The 23,321-nt window shown below is 35.9% G+C and overlaps 1 protein-coding gene across 5 annotated transcripts in view; it reads left to right on the forward strand.

Annotated features, from left to right (window-relative positions):
• Positions 1 to 23,321, forward strand: part of LOC145694949 (uncharacterized) — a 210,110-nt gene that overhangs the window by 177,613 nt on the left and 9,176 nt on the right. For all 5 annotated transcript variants that reach the window (XM_081771742.1, XM_081771743.1, XM_081771745.1 and 2 more), the window contains 5 exons: positions 2,349 to 2,385; positions 7,573 to 8,711; positions 9,098 to 9,257; positions 14,127 to 14,294; positions 16,530 to 16,675. In XM_081771742.1, coding sequence (XP_081627868.1) covers positions 2,349 to 2,385; positions 7,573 to 8,711; positions 9,098 to 9,257; positions 14,127 to 14,294; positions 16,530 to 16,675 — 1,650 coding nt within the window. The remainder of the gene's footprint in view (positions 1 to 2,348; positions 2,386 to 7,572; positions 8,712 to 9,097; positions 9,258 to 14,126; positions 14,295 to 16,529; positions 16,676 to 23,321) is intronic.

Below are 23,321 nucleotides of genomic sequence, written 5' to 3' on the forward strand. Positions count from 1 at the left end.
TTTTCAGTATAGGTTGAGTGTACTTGTATGTACTATGTATTATGTTACTATGGTATTTTTCATATTTGTCCTTCCAGGTAGTGCGTCTGATATGACTAAGCGTAACCACAGAAATCCTTAGACGGATCATTAAATTGTACCCCCACCCCACCCGCCCTTTTTTATTATTCAACCATGCACAGTTCGCTCAAAATATCCCCCATTTCGCCTCTAGTTAGGATCAATTTCCCAGCAACGCGTTTCGTGTTTAGTGTAGTCAGGGCTTCCTTTTTGCCTACTTTGAACCCATTTTTACGCCTAAGCACTTCTGGATATCTCTCATGACTTTCGGGGAATTCCTTGCGTACCTAGTGCACATCGATGAAAAACGCCCTTTTGGACGGCGTAGTTATGGACCGCTAGCTTTACGTTACCTCGTGTTCGATAAAACACATGTTGGAGTGTATTTTCCCACGGTTTTGGACAGTCATAGCTCCAAAACTATGCACTTTTCCTATATGTTAATATAAACTTATTTCCTTATTTTGATATAAAGAATCACCTCTTACGGTTTGTCGGCCTAGTTTATTAACAACCTGTATATATATAGAGAAAGAAGCAAATGTATAATATAAGCACGGTCAGTCGATTTGTCTTTCTGTATTCGTTTGAACTGTACAGATTCAGTTTTAAGAAAAAAATTGCTTCAAATTATCTTATTATATCTTGTTAGTAAAGGAAGAAAATAATGTGCATAATTTTGACAATATGTCATTTTAACTTTCATTTGATGAGATGGTAAAAGAATCAGAATATCTAACCTTGGATTTAATCCTAAAGCTACATTGCTCGCCATTAAAATTGCAACACCCAGAAGGAGATGAGGTAGAAATGCGAAACTTGGGAAACAGATAAGTAGTAATGAGAAGAAAATGATTACACTTACAATCAGTGATGTGACATGTGACATGCATAACAGGATTGCAGAACCTTCAGGAGCTAGTATCGTGTCGAACCTCCACGGATGGTCAGAACTGCAGCAATACGACGAAGAATGGAGAGAATGAGCCCAACGATGTTTGCTTGAGGTGTGGCGGCCCAAGCGGATTCCACTCGCGCCAAAACGTCTCAATATTAGGTGGAGGAAACCTGTGTTGAGCCAGCCGGTGACCCACCATGGACCTGACATGCTCAATCGGCGAAAATGATCAGGTGAGCGTGCGGGCCATGGAAGCATGGGCACGAGGTTAGCCTCTAGTAATGCGAGGACATTCCTTCCAACATATGATTACGCGTTATCCTATTCAAAACAAAAGTGACGTTATGCAGTCCATGGATTAATGAAACTGTAACAGCGGTGGGCACATCTGTGATGTATCGTTGGCTGTCCAATATCCCTGGAATGCATACGAGACGCGAACGAACACCTAAGGCGACGCACCCCCTACCATGGTGCCCAGTGAAGGGCCTGTGTGACGATGCACGATGCATATGTCATGAAACGTAATGCCACAGTGCCGCCTGACACGTAAACGTCCATCGTGATGATGTAGACAGAAGCGGGATTCATCGGAGAAGAGTATGGCATTCCATTCCTCAATCCATGTACGATCGTATTCGCACCATGTCTGGCGCGCACCCCTATGTTGTACCTGGAGAGGAATGCGGAACAATGGACGGCGATTAAAAAACGCTGTGCCAAACTACGAAGCACGGTTCGTGGGGACACTGGACGTCGTAAAATTGACCGTAGTTCCTGCGACAGCCGTCTTGATGTGGCCGTACGGTCTGTTAGGGCCATGCGACCAAGAATGTCCTCGCGGTCGTTGGGAACCTCTTAGTCGCTCTACTATGCCTTTCTGTACCCACTGGTTCCACACACATGCCACGATAGATGCATTCCGTCCTACTCTGGCACGATCTCTCGAAATGTTAAACCACAATCACGGTATGCAACAATTCGGCTCCGATCGAACTGCGAAACCTGCTGGAAGCACTGCCGTATTCGACGATGAGGCACTGCTGACTGCGTTTGACACACTACTCTCACGACCACGCAGATTCAGCGCTCTTCTGCGCCTTTCTGGCCTGCTTGAGGTACCTCTTCCCAGATGACGTGACAGTGTACGTGATGCACAACAGTCTTGGCTACCTAATGATTTCCTTCTACAACCATTCCCTACCCATTGTGCGAATTTTGTGCTCTTCCGATAACTCCTTCTGAGTGTTGCAGTTTTAATGGTAAGCAGTTTATTTGCAAGATCATTCAATTATCTCATTCTGTAATTAAGAATTATCTTATAACAATACGTGTAGTATATGATGCAATGTTCTTTTCTAAATTCTAAGTAAGAATTCTTTTTTTTCAGCATAGTGAAGACTTATTTACCGAACCTGGAGAAATTGGTAAACATTTATTATTATTATTATTATTATTATTATTATTATTATTATTATTATTATTATTATTATTATTATTATTATTATTATTATTATTATTATTATTATTATTATTATTATTATCTCGTCCCATAAGTAATGTCGTATTTTTGCACTGTGAGGAAAAGAACTACAGTTTACCTGGAAAATTACCGATAGTCAGGAAAATACGTCGGACTCCATAGCACTCTGCCACCTGTCAACCATTGTTGAATACATCGCTGAAATAAATCACCGATTTTGGAGGCAAAGAAGGGAGTCGCTGTTCATCGCACGTCATCCTCGTCTTGTAATGTTTGCCTGGAAAGGTAATCTCGCAGGATGTGAAAAGTGCAGTAGTCTGTTGGAGCAAGATCTGGTGAAAGCGCCGAATAGGGAATTTTCTCTCAGCCACATTCCTCGATCTTAGCAAAGGTCCTTCTTGCCATATGTGGACGCGCGTTATCACCGTGGATGAGCACACTCTTGTGATGAACAGAGTGGATATTTCTCCAACAATACAATCTGTAGACGTTAAAGCTGCTGAAAGCAGACATTGCATTAATTGTCTGATACGTGGCAAGAGCTCAAAATAGATTATTCTACAGATATACAGATATCTCACTAAATACTCCACATCATTTTGCAGGGTGGAGATCCTGTTTTGGCAAAGTTCCTACGGCTCCCTTCTATATGTAATCATTGACATTTGCATGGAATGTTATGTTAGAGGACTGCACACCTTTCATTCACTGTCACCATTCTGTTCAGAAATGCAACGCCTGTAATGGGTAAGCAAAAAACTGCAGATTTCCACTCGCTGCTGCCTCTGTTGAGGCATTAATGCATGGATTACCAACTTACCAAGTTCCGACACTTACCCAAGATCTTGCAGATGACAATGAACGATCGAATGGGTGACGTGGAGTTCGCTGATCAGATCTTCAAAAGTTTGTTTTGGATTTGTTTCGACCGCTGCTCACAGGGCATCGTTGTCCGGCTGCATAAGTCTCCCTTCCTATGGGTTACAGGTAGGGCTGGTATCCCCAGACCGAAACCGTTGAAATGACTTCTGGGACTTGCTCATATCCACAGCACACTATCTATATGCGGCATTGATGTTTGGTGCCCCTGCTATCTAAATGTCCCTGGTGAAATTCATACAGCATGACATTACCGTATGTGGTCCTTCAATACTGCCATGATCAGACACAAGCCACAGATCCAAAACGTGGAATAGACCGTTCTCGTATTACATACTGCTGCACAATGAAGTGCCCTATATGATAATGCCATCTCCTTCACTGTTCACTCGTCAGATGGCGTCATTTCAGCTGTCACTATATTACTTACGGGATGAGCTGATGATAGTCGTTTAAGAAAGCAGGTTACAAGCACAAATACAACAGGTTCCAAATAAAATTCATGATATTGAGCTACTTTGTGAGAAGTGGAAGAAGCTCTCTTTTGAACAAAATCAGACAGTAACTTATTCAAAGTTCAAATACTAACAACATCTATAGCCCTTCATTATCAACCTTGTAACCTCTTACTTTCTCAAACTTCTCACTTTCCGCAATTTCTCCTGTCTCCTAATAGGGCTTCCTACCAGTTTAGTGGTTTATACCTTTATCTGTAATGCTCATGGTCCCAACTGTCATTAGGAATTAGAGACTCCAATAGACTACTGAGCATATCTTAATAATTGAAAATAAAGGGACAGTTTCAGAAACATCAAACCGTCTTTTATATATTAACATTCTTGGTGCTTAGTTGCTTCCTGAATTTTCCGATTAATGTGTGTGTTTTCTGTGATAATTTTAATTTAGTATAAAAAATATATACAAGGTAAAGTTGCAGTTGTACCTTGAGTTTATCCTTTTACACACGTAGCTTTTCTTTTAAAAATAAATTTATTTATTTTTCCCAAATTGAGTCTGCTATTGTGTATTGTTTATAAATAAGTACACGAATTTTTAAATATCTATATGAAAGAAGTAGTCTGACTGACTAGTCAATGCCTAGGCCAAACCCCTTAAGCAAGAAACTTGAAATTTTGACAATGCATAGGATTTGTGATGCAAGGTACCACTAAGGAAGGATTTTTGGAAATTCGATGGGGCCGACAAAGGGAATGGGAGGTGTTTTTCTTCCCTTCTTTTGGAAATATAAAAAAACTGTGAAATACGTGTCTAATTATTTTAAGTGGGAAGTCCATACACCAAATTTCATGTCTACACTTCAGAGATATGGACATCATATTTCTTATATAAAAGAATTCGTCCTGAGTAAGTGAGTGACTGGTCAGCGCCCAGACCAAATCACTTAAGCTGAATATTAAAATTTTGACAGTGTATAGGATTTGTGACGTAAGGTACTACTCAGGAAGTATTTTTGGAAATTCAGCAGATAAATTGGGGGGGGGGGGGATGGGTGCCAGTTTAAAATGTACAAAAATTCTGAACCTCTGAAGGATCGAGACATTATATTTGGCGTATAGACTTTCCATTTTAAATAATTAAACACGTATTTCACCGTTTTTTGTTTCCCCTAGAAGAAAATTAAAAATGTGGGTTACAATTGTTATAACAAAATGATAATATCTCGAAACCCTATAAGGTTAGGGATGAAATTTTGTGTTTAGACTTTTTATTTAAAATAGTCATAGACCTTTTTAAATGTTTCCCTGCAAGGGAAGGAGAAAAAGCGGAAATAAAATAAGAGTGGATGGTTGCAGTTGGTAAAATAAGAGCCCTACATCTCGAAATCCCTTAAGGTTAGATATTGGTATTTAGACATTTCAAAAGCTGAAATAAGAGGTGTGAGGCCGTAGGCCGAGCAAATGTGGGTCTCTGGGGGCGAAATCCCCAGCTAATCGAAGGTAGTTTTATATATATAATTGATATATATGTAACACAATTTATTATACTACTTATTTGTTTTACGTTATTTAGTTTTATTTTGTTTAACTTGTTAACGTAAATATCGTTTGTGCCCTTCGAGTTCCCACGTAACCCCATGACTAGAGCCATGTGAGTTCGTAGTTACCAACATTGTGTCCGTGAGTTCTCTCGTGCTTTTCCTTTTTCAATCACATTTACATTTTACCAATTATTTTATAGTCATTCACTTTCACTAATCGCCCATCCCCTGTAGTCTGAAGGGCATAATTGTGGGACATTAAATTAAATATTTATTTCCCAAAGTTGTAGATGGCAAAATAAATATCAGAGGAATGTAAAATTTTATGCTAAATTGAAATCTAAGTAAACAATCGATAAGACTTTTATGAATGCTCTACCTAATATAAGGTTATCCATACATATTATAATCAGTTCCATACGTAAAGCAGTGTTGCCAATTCATGTATGCACTATTATTTTCAAATTGCACTATGTCAAGTTATTACATATACAGGTTGACGAATAACGGTGAATAAAAATGTCTTAACACATAGCAGTGTTGCAGATTTTAAGATAAAACTTATTACTGCAGTCTTGATCTATAAATTGTAAAATGATTGCATTTGCACTACATTAGAAGAATTAATGGTTGTGAAAGTAGTCCCAAAGAGGAGTCCTAATCTCAAGTGCAAGAAGTATTATATGTTGGCTGACTAAACAGACAGTGTTATCAGAATATAAATTTATTATTCAGTAATTTTGTAAAGTATAATCTGAACGGAGTAGTTTCGAAACTAATACAACACTTCTGTTTTCTCGTTGGGAAAGTCTTGAAATTGGAAAACATTATGTTTCGGATTTCACCTTAAACTATAGGTCCAGGTTTCACATAGCTTCGGTGCTAAAAAAGGAAAGTTAAACCACAACAAACAATTTTCTCTTACTAAAATATTTCAGACATATAAAAAACATCAAAGTAAATTAAACAAAATAATCATAAAAAATAAATCCAGAAAGAGGAAGTGACGGGAAAATCACTCACATGAGTTTTCTCTAGCACTGCCTGCCTTGATCAAATGTTAGCTTACTAAACTTTCATACTGAAGTCTAAGGTGCTTACTACCCTTACTATCTCACTTTTATTCAGTCATTCTTTATACAAAATAACTTGACGTGGTACAATTTAAAAATAATAGAGTTCATACTGAGTTGACAACACTGTATCTATGACTCGAATATAACGAATATGAAGACAGCCTTTTATTACGTCGAATTGCTGACTTACATTTGAAGATATTTAAATTTATCTTAAAATGTTAACGTCTAAATTTATTTTCCCTCAAATCTTTATTACGCCATAACTTTATTATTTATGCTCATTAACAACTACAATTTCGGCAAATGTTACATCTTCAGAGGACGTACTATGTCTTATTTGCAGACTTTTTGAAACCTATTTTTCAGTTGGAAAGCGTTTTTCGTGAGTTCCAGGCTTCGTTTAGTCTAGATACATTTGGTTTGATTCATTCTTTGAGGATTTTATTTCTTGTAAATTTTATCTAGTAGTGTTTCTGTATTGTTTTAATTGTTATTTTATTTTAAATTTATTTATCACTATCTATTCCTTATTACAATTTCAACTTTGTGTTTACTTTAAGAGTAGGTTTTTAATGTTTTCATTTTATTCATTAAAAATATAGTTTGTGATTTTGTTTCTGTCGCTGAAATATTTTTCCTTGGGAATCCGATTTGTCTAAATGGTTTGAACACAGGCTTCGGTCGTGACGGAGATAGTAGCCTCATTATTCGTTTATTCATTAAACTCTCACTCAAGTCAGTCAAGTAAAATTATATACAATTAAGCAACATACATTAAGTTTTATTGAATATTGTGATATTTCCCATAAATAGAAGCTTTGCTTTGTTATAATTAAATATAAACTAATTATTTGCTGAGCAAAACTATATATTTTCATTAAAATTCAACACGTGTTACAGTTTCGCCAACTAACTTTTTGGCTTCATCAAACACTATGTGATTGTACAGTTATTCTGTATCACATAGTGCCTGATGAAGCCAAAGAGTTAGTTGGCGAAACTATAACACATGTTGAATTTTAATGAAAATATAGTTTTGCTCAGCAAATAATTAGTTTATATTGAATATTGTGTAAATAGAGTGGTTTAATAATGTGTCGGAGTGCGTGTGTGACGTTTTCTATCAATTCTATACGTGACACTAACGCTTTTTCTTTTTCCTTTTCTCCACAAGGATTCCGCTGATGTATCTATGAAAACAGGACGCATAAAAACAGAGGCTAGTACCGAAAACGAGAAAAAGAACATAGTCGCAGAGAGGAAGAAGAAACGGCTGTTGAAAATCATTCTGGGTTCCCAGTGCTCCTCAGATGATACTCACACTGATTTAAACACTGAAAACTCCAAAAATACGAATGAAAAAGAAGATATAGTGGTATTGGAGCATTACAATAAATTCAACGAAAAACCCAAGCCCAGTGTTCCTTTGGTTGATCTCACACGTGAAATATCTTTGTTACATATAGTGAAAGAGTGTAATACGGAAAGCCAAATCGATGTAACAGAGAAACCTGAAACGCAGTTGAAATCTGAAGAAACTGTTTTAGTTGGTTCTGATACTAGAGACAAAGAATCATCGAACATATCACATGGAAGTAGCGAAGTTACAAGCGCGGTAGTGGAGGACATGAATATCGAAGAAACTTCAAAAATTTGTTCAACTTCACAAGAAGCAAGAACCATAGATCATAGAAACGAATCGGATGGTACGAATAGCACAGTTAATGTAGTAGAAAACTATATCTTACCGACTGCACAACCCAGTATTACTTTAGTTAATCCTACAGAGGAACATTCTAGTTCTTCTGTTGAAATGACTTCATTACAAAGGACAGAAAAATGTAATAAAGTGCAAAACAATGAAACGACAGTCAGTTCTGTAGAGAAACTAAGAACAATTTGCTCGGTTTCGAAACCTGAAGAAATTATTGCACTTTGTTCTGATAATGAAATTGAAGAGCTATCACTAATTCCGGCAAAAGAGACTGAAGAGATTACCATCCAAATGGAGGGCATTGAGGCCAAAGAATGTGTAGAAATAGATTCAGTTTCACAGCAAAAAGTAACTAATAGTAATATAAACGATAAAAGGAAAGCAGAAATGTCTAGCACGGCCAAAGTAAGCAAAAGCGATGTTGTTGTTCCTATGTCACGAAAGAACTTCTTTGGAACTGATAATATCAAAGTGAAAATCTTTGTGGAAATGTTTGTAGATCATTACTTTACAATATATGATTCCAAGTACAGGAAAATGCTGTTAGACTTGTACATGGAGGATGCTATGTTTTCGTTAACATCAGACTGCTCTCCTGGGTAAGTTGTAATTTAGTCCAAGACTTTACCTCGCATTTATTTCTTTTTATACTGAAATCCTTTCAAAATATGCCATTACGTTAATCAATCTACTGTTGATCTTCACATAAAATATTGTAGATCGGCTCATTCTTAGGACAGACTTGAACAATTAGATTTAAATAATTTAGTTTCCTTTTTAAAATGTGGTTTGGAGTACTGAAGCAATACATTACATAACTATATATTGTCTTTAGATGTTAATTGTAGAAATTTACATTGCACAGATTTATATAAAATGTATATATAGTGATTCCAAATATACGATATAGCAAATTACAAGCAGATGCTAAATGTTGTAAGTCTAAACTCTAACTCCATTAGTATATAAATATTTGTTGTTATAGGCTTCCTGTATACAATGTTCTGAATAGGAACTTACTGAAGAAAACGAATACGTCTAATTTACTTCGTAAAGGAAACATAAAGATTGTTAATATTTTACGTCAATTACCTAAGACGCAGCACGACAGAACGAATTTTTCAATTGATCTTTTGTACTGCACGGTAAGTAAAGAATTTATTTAATAAATATACAACAGTGTTGTTTAGTTAAATTGCAACAAAATTGCTAAGTAGTTTGTGAATGCATGTAGTTACTTGTAGTTGGACTGTCAACTTCAAATGATGGCTTGATGATCGTGAAAATATACCATTTTGAAGTAGGTATAAAAATCAGAATGCAGCAGAAGAAACCACCAATAATATTGCAATTGCATGACGGATTCTTATGATTAATAAAATATTTATTAAATAGAACTCATTTTTGAGTTTGATGTACTGTTAATTCTCTGTATAACTTAAGTAGAATTACGCAGGTGGATATAAGTATTAACAAGAACGAAGATGTGTTTAAAAATATTTTATAAATAGTTTTCTTTCTCATTAATGTTATACTTCAATTTAAAAAGCTTCCTTGATGAATTGCACTTCGATTAGTTCGTAATAGTTTCGTTTAACTCTTTCTTCCTCTTTTTGTTATTATTGTTGTCTACTTATAAAATCTTCTACTTTAACTTTATTATTATTATTATTATTATTATTATTATTATTATTATTATTATTATTATTATTATTATTATTATTATTATTATTATTATTATTATTACCAGAATACCCGTTCTTCATCCGGGGAGAATACGTTTCATTTTGGACGTAAAGGGCAATGGAGGCTGAATTTAGATTTAAACGGAATCGGAAGTGTCACTGTTCATCTCAGCGACCCCGAAAACTATGGATTGGACACTAATATCGGTCATTTTCGATCATTTTTAAATATCCCTCCCTCCCCATTTCCTAAGTTGCACTGTCAAAGTGAAATGATAAAAACCCTCATTTCCGGTATTTAAAAAAGCGAACCTCATCTATTTGAAAATTTGATCGAGATCGGTCTGGTGATTCAAGAGTTATTAAGTTACAAAGATAGTCACTTTCATTTTATATATATATATATATATATAATTCTCTACGTACCATCCCAGGCGCCAACCTCATCTATGTTGAAAATTTGATCGGTCAAGTGGTTCGAGAGTTATTAAGTTTTATTTATCTCTCCCTCTCCTAAGTTCTACCGTCAAAGTAAAAAGATAAAAACCATCCTAGACGCGAACTGCATTAGTGTTGAAAATTTTATCAAAGACGGTCAAATTCAAAAGGTACGAAGTCACAAACATAGTGACTTTCAATTTTATATATTAGATTATTATTATTAATATTGAGTGATTATATATATATATATATATATGATTATATATATATATATATATATATATATATATATATATATATATATATATATATATATATATATATATATATATATATATATATATATATATATTAGCAACGAATACTACTGCAAAATTAAACTAAGTTCCCACACCAGAAAACGAATAGAGAACAACGTATTCCTGAGAAAAATAATATCGCGTCCCAGAACATTATTTACACGGATGAAAGAAGTCAATCATTGCAGATTTGTAGTTTCACAATCCTCGAAGGTGCCTCATTGTTCTGAAGGCGCCTCGTCGTTATTAACAAACGAAAGCTCGTTGCCTAACATTTATACTTCACATTAAATCATTAGTTAACGTTCCACAAACGAGATGGTAATTACTGAATTAATGATTTGAGAACGAAATAAATGCGAATAGGGGAGGAAACCCGCCCAACCGCTGTTTATTTACACAAAACTCATATTGCACACCCACAAATTGAACGCAGGAACTTCGACACCAGAAGTGAACGCTCTTCCGCCTACGCCACCAAATTTATGTTTAAGTTAGTGCCAACATGCGATAATATTTTAAACCCACATTAACATCTGAAACATGATTGATCCTTTAGATTAATTTCCTTCATTCAACGTAACACATGATAATGAACCGTCAGCAAGAAAAGAATCTGCTTCTCTAGTTACAAAACCCAAGGATATTTGTCAAAAAATATAAAACAGTATGAATATGATGTAAATCCAATTTACTTTTCTCCCCACAGTAAAGATATGTCAACATTAAAACTAGAATTGCACATCATGAAAAGTCGGTACTTTCACAGTACACTGGAAACAAATATTATTTTACAGTAGTTTGAATCTCAAATTCTAACCGTATCGTTTTCTTTTCCTCCATTTCACTGCGAATGGTAAATCAAGAAACCTCGTTTTTGTTACGTCTTTTTGGAGAGGGTTGCTATAAGCTGTGATCCCATGGCGGCACGCGCTTCAGTCCCCAGAACTGTTTTAATGTTCCCATCTCAAAACCTGCATTCCAGTTACAAAATATTTTTTGACGCGTCTTGTCTGAAAGAATCTTGTTTCATAAAACAATATTTCGTATTGGCATTGAAAAGCATACAAAGCTTTGACTCAAAGAATGATTAGACAGAGGATGCAAGTTCATTTGAACTCAAGTAGCGTGAATATTTTTCGGAAACTGGTGCATGATTTTTAATGTTAGAATAATTTTAAAATGCGAATAAACGATATTTGTTTAACTTGCAAGGATCATCATCTTTAATAAATCATTACAAATGTAGAGCTATTGATGGGGAATGATTAAATATGTACGTACCTATGAATGTATACAGTTAATAAATATTGCATTAAGCACAAAGTAGAAAGTACAGTTTGATATCTGTAGATGTATCCCATATTTAAGGACCAAGAGTCAGAGAAAATTAGTTCCACTGTTCACTGGTATTGACTCAGTGCACACAGTGATCTGCAACTTTATCAGCAATTTTCGTAATCTTATAAGCACCTTCGAAATAAACCTCTTTGCGAATACAATGAAAATACGGAAGCTCGAATACAATGAACCGTATTTCAAAACCTTTTCATTTGTGTTTTAAGCTACCTTTACTTAATGCTGAGAAAGAAACTCCGATAAAATAAAAATTAGTTGGGACGAAAAAAGAGTGTACGTCGAAAATGAATTTACCATTGCGTTGTTGATCCAACTGCATTTTGTGGATTGTTCACCAGTGTGATATTCCACTGCGCAAACGAAAAGCAAACAGTAATGTACGTAGCTGCAGAACGTAAGTTTTGTTAGACATCGTTACTGGAAAACACAGATGTTTCCAGTTTGGAGAAAACAGATGAATTTGAAGGTGTCAATTAAAAAACAAACACCCAACCACATCTGAAATCGTCTTAAAATTTTTCCGTTGTAGGTGTTTTTAAAATCTCATTCTTCGCAAATCTACGTTCCCTGACTTTTCTCTGGTTCTCAAATTCCCTGTAATTTCCAAGTTCGTCACCACCCTGATGAAAGTTGCATTCCTTTGGCAATAGTGTGTAACGTGTCTAGTGGGAAAAATAGCCGTTTTGTGCGAAGAATGAAGTGTCGAAATTAAATCAGTTCTATTGTAACCTTTTCGATGCACGCTAGTTGTTCCACAAAGTTAAACAGTACTACGAAAAAGAAGTTGCTGTAGGACAATGCCATAGTGCTACAATATGCAGCGCGACTGCCCTCGGGCTGCGTATCATCTGTATTGTGTAGAAATAAGACATTGACGGCGTCGGATAATCCACCGACAAAGCGTGCTATGGCCATTTTATTCTATGTGCCCCAATCAAACCATCTCATATCATTCACAAGAGGTTACGTCCCAATGTGGTCCATAACGTGAATGTTAATTAATTGAAAGCCAGCCATGTCATGCAATGGAATATCAAATGCAGAAATTTGTGTGGGCGTTACCTGGCTTGAGATAAGTGAAAGTTTTGAAGTCACAGTAAATGAGGCGGGAGTATATCTGATCGATTGTGGAAAATATCGATCAATCACGTACAGAAATGTTGATGCAAAAGTAGTAAGCAGTTTCGTTCGTCAGTACATCGAAAGTTAACCACGCAGTTACATGGTTGTAGGAGAATTTTATTACAAGGGAAAACTCATGATCTGACACCTTGCCAGTAATGTGAAAATAAATGCTTCATACTATTAGGAACACGTTTAGAGGGTTATTTTCAAAAATAAAACCTTCGCAGTGTATAGAGAAGATATCAGCAGGGTAGAATTGCATTAGGACAAGGCTTTCAGTCACATAACCATGCATTCTACAGATGGTTGGAAACTAGAGCCGAGATTTATTCTGTACCTTTCATCGACATTCCAATGAAGAATCCGATGCGAGCCTAATATATTTCTGAATCATTGCCTTTCTTCTTGTGCGCACAGTTTTCGGATTCTGGAAAGCGTCCTAATGGGAGTGGACCGCTGGAAAGAGGTATTCTTCAGTAGAAAGTGCGCTGTTGGGTAATCGTTAAGGTTGCTGGTCGTAACATAGGACACAACTGGTGATTGGAAGAGTAGACGACTGTCTTTGATGAGTGAACATCTCAAAGTTACCTATTAAAAAGCCTCTTATTTTCTTTATTATTTTTACCTGATCGTTTTGTTTTAATTGAATCGGCGAGTGGAAGAACAGTCCAAGTCCAAAATGGCAGTTCATTAATATTTCAATTTTTAAAAAAAATGTTATGCTGTACTACACATTAGTTTCACTTTTAAGTTAACTAGTAACTTGAAGAACTGTTATACCAATCTATAAGAATACGTTGTTTTTAGCATTCAACAATTATTTTTGACGCTAAGTATAAAGGCTTATTTTGGAGTTGTACTGTTCTTCCACTTACCAATTCAATTATGCCTTTTGCAGTTTCTCGAAGAAAATAGTACGACTAAATTATTATTATTATTATTATTATTATTATTATTATTATTATTATTATTATTATTATAAAAAAAACTAATTCCACGGCACATTTAGTTATGTCTAGGATCGCTCAAGCCCTTGTATGTTTTGATCTAAATCATTTTGGGTTTGAACCAGAATCTTAATAAAATAAATAATACTTCTTTACAGAAGGACTTCATGACGGTGTCCGTGTGTGGTATGTTGCAAGAGCAGGAAACGAGATCTTCACCTCTGATCTCATTTATGAGAACTTTTGTGCTTGTGCGTGAAGGAAATAGCTATGGTATTGGTAATGATGCTCTTCATTTGACGTATCCAACAGAGGAACAAGTTGAGGTAACGTAGTATTATATTCATTAAGCTCACCGGACAAATTAGACACCTCCTATTGTAATATATAATGAATTTTACAACAAATCGGACTGCATTCAAAACATCGATCGAAACAGCAAGAATGCTAATTTTGTAAGTGAGTGATCTTATTTCAGAAAGCTTTATTAACATAAAATACTGTAATTAGTGTCGTGTGGTGGGAAGTTCGTAAATTGATTAGTAATGGTGGTATACAATGCATGTGTTGTCCTTCGAGGTTAAAATATGTCCTGTGAAAGCGTCACTGAGCGATAAGATAAAGGTTATTGCGTTTGCTTTACCAAAAGAAATGAAGAAAGTTGTTGACTTTAAGAGTAGTTCAAAAAGTGCTATCTTATGACAGTGGTGTATATTAAAATCGACAGATACTGGTCGCATGAATTGCAGATAGGAACCGCTGCCGTAAATTACACATTATGAATTTAACCACTTTGTAATTAGCCAAGAATTGTTGCATGCAAAGCAATGTATTTTTGTTAAGAGACACTCACGAAACCTTAGTTGTAATGAACTGTAGATGACTAAAAAGTGTTACATGTTACTGGTTAGAAAATATTTTTTCCTGTATGCAAATGATGGCAGGCCATGCATACATCGAGAGCCGCAGGAAGCTATCAAGTTAGGAATTATGCAATATTGTAAAAAGTAGATGATTGCTGCGTTTAGGGACCATTTTCTGATGCGAAGATAATTTTTAATTTAATGATAATACATTAAAATGAGAAGAACTACATTGTGTTGCTTGAGGACTGGTAGGTGTTGTACAGGACGACAATTTCCGCGTTTGCAAGGTTCTTTTGGGGTCCTTATCAGACCAAATTATTTTGATTATTCAATTTTATCAAGATGTCAAATTAGGTATACCATTAGACAGAATTCAATCAAATGTGTCTGCTCTTTTGTTCGGTGAGCTTGTGTTTACTGTGAAGTGACTTTTTTTTCTTTATACGAATTTTTAAATAATTTTCTTAATGGTGTAATTTTTGTGGAAAAATTTGTATTTTTTTTCCCTGTTAATATTTTGAATGATTATATATAATATACATAAATCCTCATCAACACTATCGAACCAGAGATACTACGTATCAACACTATCGCCGAACAATCCAGTTGTGACGAAAGGTAAAAATCTTTCACAAAATCATCTGTTTCGATTTCTCTCATTAGTTCCAGTTCTGTTTCTTTTCCCGACAGAAAGTTAAGAGACTCACCACCTCACCCAGGATTAAAAGGTTTCTTTCGACCCACTCCAAAATCACTTACCGAAGACCACACCATCATTATGAGAACTGGTCCCTTAAAACACCATACTCAGGGGGCAGGGGCCTCAGTGGTAAAGTTCTTCCCTCTGGTGCGTGGGTCCCTAATTCGATTCCCGGCCAAGTAATTTTATGGTGGACATTATCGTGTCTGTAGGTTTTCCCGAGGTACTCCCGTTTCTATCCATATTCTCATTCCACCAAATATTCCATCATCATTCACATGCCTTAATCATCTGTCTTCCTTAGCCTAAAGGGCATAATCAAGGGACGTTAAACTAAAAGATTTCATTTCATTTCAAACCACTATACTTCGCCGAAGGATGCCATACTACCCTAACTCCCCACATCTAAGTGTTGTTGAAAGGTTTTTTGAACCACCACATAGTCTTAGTCATCTATAATGATCCTAGCTTATCCTCACTCCTTGGTTGTTTGAGGGCTTCTATATTAGTGCCAGTCTTATTTAAGCATGTTACCTTTTGACTCGTGTGGCTTCTGTAGGAACTATAAATCTAACAACTCATTTTAAAGAAATATTTTTCAGCCCTTAATAATAATCAGATCATATTTTTCATATATCCTATTTTTCATATGGCGCATCGTCATACAGCTATAGCAACTTAATTTTGGATATTATATTGTTTTTCTTTCTTTCTCTTTTTTCTTTCTTCCTTTCCCCCACTCCCACCACCAGCTGAAAATGACAAAGACAAAGAAGTCCTTCAGGTTTATTTTCAATATTGAGTTTTTTAATAAATTCATGTAAGAGCTGTAGATTCTTACATTGAAAATTTACAATGTTATATACCATATAAGTAGAGAAATTATACTTAATTTTAAACTTGGTGTTGAACTAGTTTTTCGATCATTGTGAAGATTATTACGGAACACATTATTTATTCTAGTAAATTTGAGGCATCGTATTTTATTTTTGCAGAATGTATTTCACACAGCAGAAACAAATTCAGAAAGTTTTAGCGTATCCAGCGTCATTCCTGAGGAGGCGTTATATGATTTTACCAAATATGTAATGGTTGAAACATTAGCGCAGTTGTCCAACTTAAAGTCACCATGGGTTCTGAAGTAAGTTTTATGCTTTAATTTTCCAATCAATAAAGTGAAAATAGAATGTATCAGTTTTAAATTGTGTTCCTAAGTTTAAGATTTGATAAATCAACTAGTCCCTTTCATTAAATATCTCCTGATGGCTTGTTTTGAAATGCTTCCCACATGAACCAGCACCCCTCACAATCGCCTCATATAGGAAGTCCAGATGAACAGTAAGACCTTCGTTTGCTATTAGGATTGCGTAAATTTCCTATGTAACACAATTCTCTGCTGCATGAGCTTAATAACTGCCCACAAACATGTGACATAGCAGCAAGGAAAAGCGCGTGATCGCATACGTTATTGCAGCAAAACTAGATAAGTCATCTGCAAACCACGGACCCGACCTCCGGGGAAATAATCCCCAAAAGTAGCTATATTAGAGATTTCGCCGGTACTGTATTAAAGACCACTAAGCGCATCCAGAAAATGATGTTTCTCTCTCAAGTTTAATTTACTTAAATTCATTCAAAAAGCTTTTAGTCTTTTCTTCTTAGAAAATTCGTAACATTGACAACTCCAATATTTTAATAATAACAACAGATATTTATTATAAACAAACAAAACAACAACATAAAAAATAATAATAGGATACGGAATAAATGTGAACTACAGTTCTTGAAAGTAACAACCTGAAAAACATGTCTCAACTTGCCATTTAAACATGGCCTACAGTAAAATTTTAATTTCTTCTTTCAGTTTCTTAAAAAATACATTTTTCATAAAAAGAAGAATCTACAGTTGCTCATTGTTCAATCTGAATTGTTGAAGATTATTTAATTACATAATTGAATATACTCATGGGACACTTTTACACCATTTTACACAAAAAAAATAAATAAATAAAAAATAAACTTAAGAAACTACCATGTATGCAAGCTACTTAACCTCATTATCGGTCCAATTGACAACCGAGAGCTCCTTCGTAGCTAAGTGGTTAGCATACGCCCCTTCGGTGCGGGAGACCCGGGTTAGATTCCCGGTGGGAGCTCATGTGGTTCGGATTCCACGTTAATCAGTAGGTCCACGTCTCATATAGCCTCGCTGCTGAAAAGGGACGTTAAACTCAAAATCAACTCAACTCAACTAAAATTTCCGAACATATGATATAGATTGCTGAAAGATATTTATGTGCAAATTGTGCTCATATTTTAATAAAATTGCGTTGGAATTTTGAATCTATAGAAATAATTTATCTTCTTACCTTCGAGATATAGTCTTTCTTCAGCTTTCTTTATCTTCAAACCTAAACTAAGTTTATAATTAGTTTCTCTGTTTTAACCAGTTTCTTGAAGGGCAAGAATGTGGTTTAAATATAAGAAATATTTTATTTATTTATTTATTTAATGAACCGTGTAAAATATCGTCAGACTCATAACTTATTCCTCTCTTTTAAGCAGTTGTTTTTGAAACAGCTTTCTCTCTCTCTCTCTCTCTCCCTCCTTCTCTCCGTTCCTCTCTTTCTTTCTCTCTCTCCCTTTCTCTCGCTCGCATTAATAAACCCTGTTTCTAATTTCTTGTCTTTCATGCAAAATTCTAGCATCACTGTTATACCATGTGGAGAGACATTTGAATGTTCAGATAAATCTGAGATCGGGCACTTTAATGTTCTAGTATTTTATTAGAACAATTCTTTTAGTATTATCAATGTACAAATTATCGCAGCAACAGGTTCTCTCACCAATACTGCTGCTTGGTAATGTATCAGTGAAACAGAGCTTTTATGTTTTGTTAAACAAAAAAAGTATTTAACAAAATGTAAAAGCTATTTTGCTGATGCATTGCATAGTAGCTCTGTGAATGAAATTAATTCTCATTTGATAAAGGATGTTAACAGTGAGTGTCTGATCTCAGGTTAGCATAAACATATAAAAGAACCTTCAATAGTATATATGTGATGTTAAAATTTTGCAGAGAGAGGGAATGGACAACGACGTAGAGTGACTAACGAAGGAAACGTGGTTCATTATTACGTAAAACCTAATTTGAACCTTGGTGTCTCAAACCTGCATAAGATTAATTCAGAATCTTTATTCTGACAGTAAGTACAAATACGGAATTAAAGATAAAATATTTGCGTTCGTTTATAAACTATTACACCTGTGACTTTATTGAAGATTTAAAATTGAATAAGTAAAATACAATACATTCAATGTTAGTCTTTATTTGTTGAGAGATTGTTTGCACGTTATGTCTGTGCGATGACATGCTATCTCCCATGAAGATCTATTTCTCTGACGAAGAAATTTAAAATATATATATACGGTATGGCGCTAAATTCGTTGTACAAAAGCAGACGGGCGATTCTTGAGAGGAAAACAAACAAAAAAGTTCTAATAAACATAGGGCGAAAAACGCGTCGTTTACGTGTTATAGGCTGCCGAAAGTGGGAAAGCAAACTTTAAAGTTAAATGTTACACAAACTACTGATCGTAGACATGATGTGGCATGATATCGTCAAAGGATCTTAACCTGCTTTATCCAAATTTGCAGTATTCAGATTTGTGCAATGGCGGCGCAAGGGATTCCCCAAAGGACGTAAGGGATTCCCGGCCATTTTATGACGAAAATTGAGTGGACAAGAGCATGTAAAGGACGTTTCACTGTCTGGAAATAAAACTACGTGGCAGGTCAATATTCATACACGCAGATAAAAAAAATGGCAGCTGAGGTAATAAGCACCGTGCGTGGTTGCTTACTTCCTCAAGAAGTGGTTGCATAAAAGTTACAGCGGCGCCGCGGCGTATGCATTGAAACACTCCTTCCGAATACTCCTTGCTGCAGCAACAATTCGGTCAACAAAATCTTCCTTTAATGGAACAGGCGTCAGATAGACTATTTGTTTCATATGACCCCAGAAAAAGAAAAGTAAGGAGTTAAGGTGTGGTGAGCGGAGGGGGGCAAGATATTGCCAGTGGCAGAGTCTTTAATATAAAGGGACCAAGAAAGTTCTGTCGCTTTTGTGGATGTCTGTGTTTCATTATCCATCACACCGTGAGTTGAATGTGAATGGAGATAAGACGAAGGTTAGTTGTTAGTGTGTTTATATCCAGCATACTATCTGGTTGTGGCATTTCAGTTACACCGTAAACTTGCGTAAGAACAGAGTGAAAATGGGACCTCCACAGAGCGTCAGAAGGGCGTGTGTGTTGTACGAGTTCAAACTGGGGTCAAACGCCGCTGCAGAGGGAAGTAAGATATGTCAGGCCTTTGGTGAGGGTGTCGTGACTACGCGGACAGTGCAGCGGTAGTTTAACAAGTCTGAGGATGGTGACGAAATACTCGAAGATGCACCACGTGTCGGAAGACCAACACACGTAAAAACGAAGACCTTCAGGCAACAATTGAGGCGAACAGTGACCAGACATGTAAGGAACTGAGACGACAATTTAGTTTGAGTATAGAAACCATCCGACAGCAATTCCATCAACTTCGGAAGCACTACAAGTTGGGTCGGTGGATCCCACGTGATTTGACTCCGAGCCAGAAGCTAACGCGAGCAGGCACCTGTGTTTCTTTGCTCTCTCGTCTGAGGAAGGAGCCATTTCTGAACAGGGTGATGAGAAGTGGGTCCTGTACGAAGCTCCACGGCGCCGTCATCATAGGCTAGCATCCCATAAACCGGTTCCAAAACAGCCGAAACCAACACTGCACCATAAGAAAGTGCTCCTGTGTATTTGATGGACTGTTCGCGGTATCGTGCATCGGGAACTGCTACCGAGCATCAATGCAACTGTGTACTGTCAGCAGTTGAGCCGTGTTCAAGAAAAACACAAAATTCAGGAGTCAGCACTTCTGAATCGCAAAGGGTTTCTCCTGTTACAGGACATCGCTATGCCCCACGTGACCCGGGACACTATTTTAAGCCTTGGATAGGAAAGACTTGCATCCGCCATGCCCGCCGGACATTGCACCGTCCGATTATCACCTATTCGATTCCTTGGACAATCACCTTAGAGAACGCCAGTTCAAATCCCTTGATACCTTCTTCGCTTCACGGCTCACCAAGTTCTACCCCGAAGGAATCCATGGCCTTCGAGAGCGTTGGCAGCAGGTCGTTGATGCTGATGGGGACTTTTTTGATCTTGCAAGTATATCTTAGGTGAGAGATCGATGTTCGAAGGTGGTGGGTGAAAAGCGACAAAACTTTCTTGGTTACCTTTATAGTTCAGGCAGAACCTCTTTCAAAAATGTGCGATATCCCACCCGGTCAGGCATTGTGGTAATAGGTACAGTCCAATGAGATAATTATCAATGATCTCGCAGATAGACGAGTATGTACATTACGAAACACAAATAAATTAAATGACAGTAGCAGCAGTAAGAGATCTTCATAAAAGCGTTGTGATGTTATTAATATGAGCAGATCAGCAATCGATATTTTTGTATGTTCTGTTATCTATTGGCATGTGTTGTACGTGTTTTTACATTGTAGCGACGTGACGTTACCAGTTAATTCTTGTACGTACAACGTCTTTACTAGTACTTTCTGGTGAGGTATGCAACCACGCACGGTGATTATTACCTCTTCCGCAATTTTTTAAATCTGCATGTATGAATATTGACCTGCCGCGTAGTATTATTTCCAGGGAGTGAGACGTCCTTTATATGCTCTTGTCCACTCAATTTTCGTCATAAAATGGCCGGGAATCCCTTGCGCCGCCATTGCACAAACCTGAAAACTGCAAATTTGGATAAAGCAGGTTAGGATCCTTTGACGATATCATACCGCATCATGTCTACGATCAGTAGTTTGTGCAATATTTAACTTTAAAGTTTGCTTTCCCACGCTTTCGGTAGCCTACAACACGTAAACGACGCGTTTTTCGCCCTATGTCTATTGGGACTTTTTTGTTTGGTTTTGTCAGGAATCACCCCTCTGCTTTTGTACAACGAATTTAGCGCCATACTGTATATATATATTTGTGTTCATCGATGGTTATTTATATCTATAGGGCAAATAAACTTTCTTGTTTAATACAAATGTTTACGCGATACAAATATGGAAATCTTGTCTAATATTGTAAAGTTTAATGTCAGAATCGTGTTCATTTGTTATTTAAATTAGAATTCATGTAATTTTTTATTTATGTTTATAAATTTAGGATTATGGTTAAGGAAATACAGTACTAAACGGAATTTAATGTGTTCAATGAAAAAAAATCTAGACAAGAAGAAAAGGAATGAATTCAATTTTTCTGATTAATGCTGAACTCTTCCAAAATTATTATCCAGCTAGTATTTTAACTTTATAAGTCAAATATTTGGAATTATGTACAAAACTATAGAAAGTACCTTCTACATAATTTCATAGTTTTAATTATTGTTGAAGGAAAGTTTTGAACGTATGTGTGGATAATAAGATGTTTTAAATTACGTAACAGGTCTTGATCTCTTCATGAGAAATTTATGTTATGAAAACTACTATATCTTTATATTGTACAATCAGATAGATGTTCAGAGAGAATACTGCTCATGTTTGTAATATGCGTAGTGGTGTGTAATACTGATAGTCATTTTTTTTTTTTTTTTTTTATTTATTTAAAGAGTTAGACTGAATTGAAACTTAAGATACTATATGTACACGAGTCGACAACCTGTTCTGAAAGTGATTAGCTGGACGGATGCTTTACCTCCAAGCTTGTAGTTATAGCTGTTATCCGATGATGTTCTGCTCGAAAGAATTGACTGTTAGTGCCGATGCTCGTTTTCATAGACTTTTCTGTTATTATGCAGCCTAACCTTTATTGCAACAAACGACATTGTCTGTATGTTCTACATTTGCAGCGAATCTCTGTACGTTCGATAGTCGAAGTTTTCCTGTAAATCATTTGAGTTTCACTTTGGAAAATAAAACATCAAAACCCATAAGGAATAAGTCAAATTATTTCTGTTATTTAGTTTAAGAACGGCAAAACTTCGGAAGACTGAACGTGTGTTACGCATCATCCTAAACCGCCTAAATACATATTCTTGTCACTTTCTTGTCCTTGTCCCTTCACTCCATTCCTAAGAAGTGTATTGTTTATCAGTAAGTTGAACGATGTTCTTGATGATGTGGAGAGATATCTAGTGGAGGGAAGTAGCGATATTTGGATTTGGTTAAAAAAAAAAAAATTAAAAAGACATGAAATAGACAGTTTAAATAAACATGAAATGAGTAGAATGAAAATTACAACAAACTAACTCCATAAGCTTTTCTAATATGTCTATCTAGCTGTCTATACATACAGTATGTATATTTTGGACTGAATCATCCAAAACATACCAGAATTCTTTCTCAAAGAATAAGTATAACAGAAATAGGTAGGTAGGAAACAATCATATAGAAATATAATCTTAATTGGGGCGTATTTTCTAGATGAAATTAATCCGAAGAATTCTCTGATACAAAATAATGTCTAGAACAATTCTATTACACGTATTTTCGTCATACTGTGGGGTTCCGAACTTACTTTATTTACATGTATGTTGAATGCGAAAATAGACGACCAAACAGCCAACAGAGGGTAGATACACAACTGATCTTCAACAGTTACTTGGAGGTCTTACTGAGCTGAAACCGTGTGCTAAAAGTCCTGTTAGAAAAGATCTGAAAGTAGGCTTTAATCCATGGTCAGTT

The sequence above is a fragment of the Thermobia domestica genome, chromosome 9, assembly GCF_964235325.1.
Source record: "Thermobia domestica chromosome 9, izTheDome1.hap1.1, whole genome shotgun sequence".
Taxonomy (NCBI): Eukaryota; Metazoa; Arthropoda; class Insecta; order Zygentoma; family Lepismatidae; genus Thermobia; species Thermobia domestica.